The 10000-nt window shown below is 43.0% G+C and overlaps 1 protein-coding gene across 2 annotated transcripts in view; it reads right to left on the bottom strand.

The window, feature by feature from the left end:
* Positions 1–5165: 5165 nt before the first annotated feature.
* The window catches only part of samsn1b (SAM domain, SH3 domain and nuclear localisation signals 1b), a 30380-nt gene continuing 25545 nt past the window's right edge, over positions 5166–10000 (bottom strand). For both annotated transcript variants that reach the window (XM_063202393.1, XM_063202392.1), the window contains exons 7-8: positions 8067–8217; positions 5166–5519 (exon numbers count right to left, since the gene is read on the bottom strand). In XM_063202393.1, coding sequence (XP_063058463.1) covers positions 5305–5519; positions 8067–8217 — 366 coding nt within the window. In that variant the 3' untranslated portion in view covers positions 5166–5304. The remainder of the gene's footprint in view (positions 5520–8066; positions 8218–10000) is intronic.

Here is a 10000-nt window from a genome sequence, read left to right as displayed (position 1 = left end):
GAGTAGAGAGAGAGAGGTTCCATTGGCCCATTGTTTCCTGGTTCTATTATGGCCCCCCTTAGGCAGACCTAAGGACTGTTCTATTCATTGTAGGAGCATTATGACACGCCCCTTTAGGCAGACCGGAACCTGGTCACGTTAGGTGCCCATAGAAACCTATTATGTTGGCATATCTCTATAGAATATCTCTGGTACTCTTGTGTCCATGTGATGTAACTGACACATGCATTGGAAAGTGTCAATCTCACATCAAATATGCCGTTTCTGGGACCACTTAGTACAGAGAGCTACTTTATAAGTTAACGGCCCTTAGTGAATGCCTTTGCAACATACACTGGAATTATAGGGTCCAACTGTAGTCATATTTACATGAACGGACGGGGGGTGGGCGGATGAAAGTGTTTCTGAGTTTGTTATAATAATGACATGGCACATTACAATGATGAATTACACTTCCTGTGCGCTTAATATTGTTGTTATTAAGCGTAATCTGTTGTTTTAAATGATGTCTTATGTAACCTACTTTATTTGTACACATTGAGGCTCACTGGACAGAAAGATTTTACCTGCCAGAGGGCTATACTAAGAAGCTGATTCAGTAGTAAACCAGGTTAAGTTAAGAGGTAAATCATCTAATAGAAGAGCCTGGGGTCCTCATCTTCTTAAAGGGACACTGTGTGAGATTTTTAGTTGTTTATTTCCAGTAGTAGGGAATGGATCGCACTCAATTTTTCTTCTTTCTTGTGGTTTTATTTTATTTTAACTTTGCAGGGACTGACATGACATCATTGTTTATTTCCAGAATCCATGCTACCCATTCACTAATGTTACCTTTTTCATGAATATTTACCACCACCATGAAATTAAGTATTCATTATGACTGAACAAATTGCACTTTTTATACATGAAAAGGGGGATCTTCTCCATGGTTCGCCATTTTGAATTTCCAGAAATAGTAATTTTTAGCTGCAAAAATGTCTGTACTTGGGCCATACTAGAAAATATTTTTTAGTATTTTTTTATATTACTTAGTTTATTACTAAGTAAACTATCATGACAAGGTCAAATTTGGCAATAGGCGACACAGTTTCAATGAGCAGCATAGTTGCAGTACCTTTTTTGACCATTTCCTGCACAGTGTCCCTTTAACTAACATGATGCCTGCAGGTACATCTTCTAGCAGGTTTACCACATCCTGTAGGTTAACTAAGCCTGTTTTATCACGTAACCATGTTCTTAGTATACCCTCAGGTTATCCTGGCACAACCACGGATTAATGCCTCATTATATTTTGATTGACAGCTTTTCACATTCCATTCTAGTCTAGTGATGTGCATCTTAGGGCCTCGAGATACTTGAACCTCTTTGCCAATCAGCTGCCATGGACCTGTTTCTTTAGTGCAGGGGTGGGGAACCTAATGTCTCAAGGGCCGTTTACGGTTATATTTTAAGTTATAAGTTAGTAAGTTGTATTTTCAGGGGACCTAGTGAAGGTGGGGTCTGTTGTAAAGGTGGCTGCCTTCAGTACAGGCCTAAAAATCCGGGTTTGTGTTCATAGTATGGCCCTTGGAGGACTTTATAAAATTTGAAGTGGCCCCACCCCTGCTTTAGCGCATTGCTCCTCCAGCCTGTGAGCATAGATGAATATGCTTTGTGGCCGGATTTTGATAGAACCACACACGGTAGTCTATCCACGCCATCATCCACACAAATATTCCAATGTTTTATTTGCTGTTGTTTACAACCAGTCATGAACAAATGTGTTGATTGGCTGGGTTTATTTTGTTGTGGACAGAGGGACATGAAGTTGGTCAGGGTTGCCGCGGTGTGGATTAGACTTCTGGTGGGTCGGGTCAGCATATTGGTAAGAGTGGCAGGGCTTGAGTTGTAGGTTGATGGGGGGGATGCCATCCCCCCTACAATGAAAATGGTATAAATTCATCTCTAAATTCATCATATCAATGAAAATCGTCAAAAATCATCCCCATCTAAAACAGGCATCCCTTCTTATTTTTATCAACTACATTTTCAAATATGTCAAAAAATTCGAAACCCTCAATAATCATAATCCATCTCTGTCCATCCCCCCCTGCTTCTACAACTTGACCACTGGTAATGGGTGCTGCTAGATATAAGGCTATCTATCGAATGTGTGATGTGGTGTGAAGTGAAGTGCAGCTGCGCCCAAGCCGACAGGAGAAAGAAGCAATAACTTTGACGCTTACTGTATTCATTAGATTACAACATGGAAGTCGGAATCTTCCTCTTTAGTCTGAACACTTCCCCTCAGCCTCCACAGAGGGTGCTAAAACTGCACATGCTGTTGTTTCATTAAATAAAGAGTGGTGTGAAAAAAAAATCTTGTTCTTTTTGTGTGTGTAATCCCTGTATTCTAAGAACTAGGAACACAATGTGTGCTGCTGATGTAGTTAAGTGGTGATGATGAATAATCATCCAACTGGGGTTTAAAGTAGACACTGCTTCAGGGTGACCAGACTGTCCTCTGAGCGGCACCAAAATAGTTTTTCTTTTTTTTCTTTTACCGAAATAGCTCTTATGTGGTACAGAGACACCCTGCAAGAAAGGTTAGATTTCAGATGTCTTTTACCTTTAATGCTGGTACTAATATACCACATGTATAATTTTACATCATTATTTTATGGTAAAACTATTTTTCATTTCTTATTATTTAGATTCATTTTTTTGTGATTTCAAGAATTAGTCAATAATTGTAATGTTAATTCTACATGTTCAGTCGTGCTTTTCAATTTCCTAGTCCCAGCACATTAATGCTTTTATTTTATGAACTTATTTATTTTAAACTTTTACCCTGACTCTGATCAAGTTGTGGAAGTGGAAAATTAACACATTTGATGAAGAAAAGAAACTCTGACATCTTAAATTCCACAACCTGTCTGATAGGAAACCAGTAAGACTGATAGATGATGAGATCAGATAGTTGTGGTTGCAAAAAAATGATGAATTAACTCGAATTAGCCCTCTATCTCTGCACACCGCCGCACGCACAAGCTACAGTATGTACTACATACAGTACATAGTATATATCAGAGGTGTGTAGTCTACGTAGAATGCAGGTATACGCAGTATACCCACCTCAACATTTCAGGGATTTCAGTATACCCACCTAAAATTGATTGATCCATTATTTAGAATAGCACAAATATATACAGTATACCCACTTCAAAAAAATACACAAATATACAGTATACCCACCACAAAAAGTCGACTACACCACTGATACATACACCCTACACACAAAAACGCCACACATTCCTGTTTTTTAAAACAATAAAACATCTTTATTCTTATACATAAAATATAACAGTTTTGCCTCAGCTGGTAGCGTTGCTGAGGGTCTAAAGAGAGAGAGAGAGAGAGAGAGATATTTACAGAGCTGCTTTTGCTTCTGGTTAATTGGATTTTCTCCTGTGTCAGCTGACAGTAGAGCTGGGGCGCCACAGGTCAGCTAATCTCCTAGCCGTGTGGTTCGTCAAGACATTTCAGACCACACACACACGCCCGCACACACGCGCACACACGCACACACACACACACACACACACACACACACACACACACGCCCGCACACACGCGCACACACGCACACACACACACACACACACACGATTGGAGTGACTACAGAAAGACAAAACCCATTCCTGAAACAGTCCCTTCAAAGTACATCCCCAATGATTGCAAATCCTTCCAAAATGTGTCTAAATCTGACAAAAGTATGTACAGGATAACATGTAAAAAAAAAAGCACTCGCACATGCACACACACACACACAGATCATTCCGTTCTAGCAGGGATTTGCTGATTGAAACCAGATTTTCAAGCAGTAATGATGAGCGCAGTCCAAGCAGTCCTGTGTGGCTGGGAGAGGTGGGAGTTGGCATGTATGCATGTTAGGTGGTGTACAGTGTGTGGGAGTTGTCATGTATACATGATGGCCTAGGTGGTGTACAGTGTGTGGGAGTTGGCCTGTATACATGTTGGGTGGAGTACAGTGTGTGGGAGTTGGCGTGTATGCATGTTAGGTGGTGTGCAGTGTGTGGGAGTTGGCATGTTAGGTGGTGTACAGTGTGTGGGAGTTGGCAGGTATACATGATAGGTGGTGTACAGTGTGTGGGAGTTGGCTTGTATACATGTTAGGTGGTGTACAGTGTGTGGGAGTTGGCAGGTATGCATGTTAGGTGGTGTACAGTGTGTGGGAGTTGGCATGTATGCATGTTAGGTGGTGTACAGTGTGTGGGAGTTGGCATGTATACATGATAGCCTAGGTGGTGTACAGTGTGTGGGAGTTGGCATGTATATATGTTAGGTGGTGTACAGTGTGTGGGAGGTGGCATGTATACATTTTAGGTGGTGTACATTGTGTGGGAGTTGCATGTTAGGGGGTGTACAGTGTGTGGGAGTTGGCCTGTATACATGTTAGGTGGTGTACAGTGTGTGGGAGTTGGCATGTATACATGTTAGGTGGTGTACAGTGTGTGGGAGTTGGCAGGTATGCATGTTAGGTGGTGTACAGTGTGTGGGAGTTGGCATGTATACATGATAGCCTAGGTGGTGTACAGTGTGTGGGAGTTGGCAGGTATACATGATAGGTGGTGTACAGTGTGTGGGAGTTGGCTTGTATACATGTTAGGTGGTGTTCTGTACAGTGTATGTGAGGGATGTCATGTCTGCTGGCCTGTTCGGGTAGTAATGCTGAAGGGAAGTGGTGAAAGGGATGTATGCAGGCCAGGGCTCTAAATGAACCTTTTTCATCACGAGCCAAAATGGCTAGTAGAAGGTAATCTTACTAGCCAAACACACCTTCACCAATGGTCCACAGTGGCAAGTAAGTTTTATTTTCTACCAGCCCGACTAAATTTTCACCAGCATTTGGTCGGTTGGCAGGTGGTCATTTAGAGCCCTCGGTGTATGTATGGCAGGGTCCCGGTTTGCCAGATGGAAAATGTTAAACTATTGTACCAAAACCTCAAAAATTATTACATCACATTTTTTGAGGGTTTTGGGAGGAAATAATCGTACACAAACCAAATGGTTGTTTCAAGGCAACTAAAATGAACTGAATGAACTGTTTTTGATCGTAGGCTACAGAGGACAAAATACAAATACAAATATCTTATCTGGCAGCACTGAGCAGAGTACATACCACATGTGTGTAAGGTTGGTGGCGTGTACATGTTGGGGTAGGCCTACTGTATATGAGTGCTGGTTTGGTGGTGTGTGTAAGAGTGTGAAGGGTGCTGTTGATGTTGATGGACTGTGTTGTCATCAAGCCTCTGCTGGCGAGGATTCCAGTGCTAGGAGGTTGACGGAGTCGTCTTTGCTTGTCCCGCTGTCGTCTAGGAAGTTGACGTCTTTGCCCCCGCTGTCGGAGGCGTCCGAGGGGATGTAGCAGCCGGAGTCTCGCGGACAGTCCTTTAGCTCCGCCTTCAGGTCCTCTGACGGTGACATTGGGGGCGTCTCCTCGCCATCTTTGGTGACATCTAGACCAGCAGTAAACAACATCAACCATCAGTAAACAACAACCAGCTAGACCAGCAGTAAACAACATCAACCATCAGTAAACAACAACCAACAGCAGGCTAAAGACATGATCACTGAAAGCTGCAGCATAACAATCCATTAGGACCAACATGTGTAGTTCTCTACTACTACTGAAATGTTCATGGTTTGGTTCATTTTCATTGACCAAACAATTTTGAATCTTAAATTTTTGATCAGGAAAAAGTCATGTTAGCCAAAGTTAAAGTGAACCATAGTGGAGTCTGTATGCTCGATTTGTCTGAGGGGTCCTCATTCATCCAGGTCAGCTTATCCAGTCATAGTTTCCATTATGAAGAAACGTCTATTTCAAACTCCTAAATGATGTCCACAGTCAGGGTCGATGACAGCTTTTGCTGGGCCCGGGACAAAGTCATCTGAAAAGGCCCCCACCTCAATACCTACAGTGTAATGAGGTCCCGATTCTGGGGCCCTCCATTCTCTGGGCCCAGGACAAATGTCCCCCTTGTCCCGTATGTCGGCGGGCCTGCCTACAGTTGCATGCAACTTTGGATATATGCTAGGTACAAACAATTTCTGCAAACAACTTTTTACACACAACATTTTTTCCACCTCCATCTCCCACAGTCATCTGACCCTTTGCTGCAGTGCAGTGTGTGTGTGTGTGTGGTGTGGTGTGGTGTGGTGTGGTGCGTGTGTGTGTGTGTGTGTGTGTGTGTGTGTGTGTGTGTGTGTGTGTGTGTGTGTGTGTGTGTGTGTGTGTGTGTGTGTGTGTGTGTGTGTGTGTGTGTGTGTGTGTGTGTGTGTGTGTGTGTGTGTGTGTGTGTGTGTGTGTGTGTGTGTGTCGCTGCCTCAGCAACATGAGAAAGATCACAGATACTCTAGCGTGTCAACCGCTGACTTGAGCTTCAGTTCACTTCCTGTCTCTGCATCTTGAGCACACACACACACACACACACACACACACACACACACACACACACACACACACACACACACACACACACACACACACACACACACACACACACACACACACACACACACAAACACAGAGCTCTATGCTACAGTAACACTGATGTTAGGCAGATATGCTGCATCCACTGAGGCAAGCGTGCTGGTGTAGTCACGGAAAGAATATTTTAGGGTGTGATTCAAAAATCCCAAAATGGTACGTATATGCCAAGATTTGTTTTATCTGAACTGACCTATGAAAGTCATTTATGAGAGGCTTATTCATCATCATAAATGAGAGTTTCTCATGTTCAACAATATGTAGAAACGTCAACAATGATCATGCAAGTCAGTGGTGTAGTCTACTTTTTTGTAGTGGGTATACAGTAGATATGAGCAATGTTTGAAGTGGGTATACTACTGGGATATATTTGTGCTATTCTAAATAATGTATCAATCATTTTTAAGTGGGTATACTGAAATCCCTGAAATATTGAAGTGGGTATACTGCGTACTGTAAACCTGCGTTCTACGTAGACTACACCACTGATGCAAGTAAACTGTGACCAGCTCTGACCAGCATAGAGTAGAACAATCAAACTTGTTGCATCCAAAAATGAATTGCATTATATTACTTTGCATTCCATTATCCATCTATTTAAAACAGGTATAATATTGTTGCATAGTGAAATTATCCTTAAGTCCTTCTCTGCAACAAGTTACTGTACATGTGAAACACAGCCAACTCTGTAGGGAAACTACCTAAAACAGGCATCCATAATCAAAAAAATAGATTATTGCATGAAGCCATGACCATAAAATCCACATTTTGCAATAAGCAGCATACGTACGTCAGACAGGTTCATAACCACCGTCCAAAATCAGATCATGTGATACCTGTGGTCTGACCACAGTAGCACACTGTCTGAAAAACATCCCAACAGCGTCAGAGGAACAGGCCTAAGTACTGTAGGATAAATGTGTACCTAGCTTAGCAAGAAGCGTTCTCACCTTTCAACTGAAAAAGCATTTGCAAGCTGATAAAAGTATTGAGGTTTTTTGGCAACTGGACACACACACGCACGCATGCACGCACACATGCACGCACACACGCGCACACACACACAGTATAACAATAACAACAACAATAACAAACAATGTTGATGTTAACCATAACTTACAAAACTGCACTTTGTTGTTGTCTATGTCTGCGTGTGTGCGTGCGTGCGTGCATGCGCGTGTGTGTGCGTGCGTGCATGCGTGCATGCGTGTGTGCGCACGCGTGTGTGTGTTACTCACATTCTGGTTCGTGCAGGCACTCGGTGGCGGCGAGCAGCCTGTGTGTGTGTGTGTGTGTGTGTGTGTGTGTGTGTGTGTGTGTGTGTGTGTGTGTGCGTCTGCGACTGCGTGCGTGCGTGCGTGCGTGCGTGCGTGTGTGCGTGTGTGTGTGTGTGTGTGTGTGTGTGTGTGTGTGTGTGTGTGTGTGTGTGTGTGTGTGTGTGTGTGTGTGTGTGTGTGTGTGTGTGTGTGTGTGTGTGTCTGCGACTGCGTGTGTGTGTGTGTATGTTACTCACGTTCTGGTTCGTGCAGGCACTCGGTGGCGGCGAGCAGCCTGTGTCTGTGCTCGGGGTCGCTCATGTTGAGCTCGATCAGGTGCTGCTCCCTCAACTCCTTCAAGTCCTCCACCGTCTGGTAGCCGTTCAGCATCAGAGACGAGGCATGCTCCTGATGAAACAATATCAGAAATATAAATTATACTGTATATCAGGGGTGCTCAACTAGAAACTGAAAAGGTCCACTCGCCAAATTTCGTATGTTTCCAGGGTCCAAAAAAGTCGCCACGGACCGATGCAGAAAATAGCCTGGCCTCTTGCTCACTCACTGAGTTGTCATAGTGATGATACTTTTATTTGTCATAAGACTGGCTTCGCAGAAATACACCTATAGATCGCATGGCAGCGAAATCTCATGTATAATTTATACATATTAAATACAGATGGATTTTGTCTTGGTCCAGATGACATTGCGTTTGGGTCCGCATCCGGACCTGGGTCTGCCAGTTGAGCACCCCTGCTGTATATACTGTAGCTCACAGCTCATTGTACTGTCTCTGTTACAATAATTGGTTACAGTGTATTAAAGGTGCTCTCACTGTGTAATATTTTTAGTAGTTTATTTCCAGAATTCACATGCCCATTCACAAATGTTACCTTTTTCACAAATACCTACCACCACCATTAAAATTTCAAGTGTTCATTATGACTGGGAAGTCCATGTCTACCATTCTGAATGTCCAGAGATATTTTAGCAGCAAACCCTACTGTACTTTGGTCATACTAGTATTAATATCAGTTTATTATTTTGTAAGTATTCATGAAAAGATGTTGCTGTAGACATCACATTTTCGAAGAGCAGCGTAGTTGCAATGCTTATTCTGGCAATGAAGAAAACCGCACACCGATGAGCTCCAATTTAAGGCATTTTATTTTGTGATATTTCGGGCCACCTTGGCCCTTCCACCAGTCAGAGGAGGGCTCGAAACGTCACGAAATAACATGGCTTAAATGGGAGCTCATCGGTGTGCGGTTTTCTTCAATGCCTATAGATTCACTTTTTTGAACCTGCATTCGAAACCAGTCTTTGGATGTGCGTGAGATTCGATTGCAATGCTAACTCTGGCCACCATCCTACACAGTGCATCTTTAAAGTATTCAAGCAGGCCTGAGGAAGATCCCACTGGTCGATCGAAATATTGCTGTTTGTATAATTTTGGAGCTCATGCCCATTGTGCAGACCATTTTATCATACTGTAGCCTAGGTGTGTGCACATTTCACATACACAGGACTACACCACACAGTCTCACAACCAGCTCAAATATAAACATTCCAAACATCCCAAGCACTGGTACTGTAGCTATTCAGCATCAGAGAGCAGGTATGATCTTTCAGGACAGCACCATTGGTGTCATGGCTAGGGAGATCTAGAATAGTTTTAGAATAGGAATGTTACTGGTTCAAATCCCACCCTTGGCATTAGGAATAATATGAGTGGTCTCCTTCCTAACCCCACATTTCCAAGAGACTGTAACTAATACCCTGTACCTAAAAGCTTCTGGTAAGTGTAGTGTACAGTAGTGTGAAAACAATAACCCAATAACAGAAACCACAGTCACACACCGAGCTGATAGGACATCCTCAACATCAGCACTTCAAGACGAAACTCTTACTGCCATGTGAGAAGTCTCTGTTCCCAACCGCTGTATGTACACACAAAACCACCTCCTGACAACTCTGCAGCGCCATTACTGCTGCTTCAATCACCTGAAACTACTGATAAGCTCAAAATATCAGCACTTTCACATGAAACTATACAAGCTGACTACTGTGCAATGTGACACACATTAGAGATATTTATCGTAGATATTTATCAGAGATACTATTTAGTCATGTTGCACGTTCTGGTGAAGCATAAATGCATTTCCGTTGTGTGCAGTTAGCACTTGTGTGC

The sequence above is a fragment of the Engraulis encrasicolus genome, chromosome 7 (assembly GCF_034702125.1).
Source record: "Engraulis encrasicolus isolate BLACKSEA-1 chromosome 7, IST_EnEncr_1.0, whole genome shotgun sequence".
Classification (NCBI taxonomy): domain Eukaryota; kingdom Metazoa; phylum Chordata; class Actinopteri; order Clupeiformes; family Engraulidae; genus Engraulis; species Engraulis encrasicolus.
Note: the sequence above shows the minus strand (reverse complement) of the source record. Positions and strands in the feature narration are given on the sequence as shown.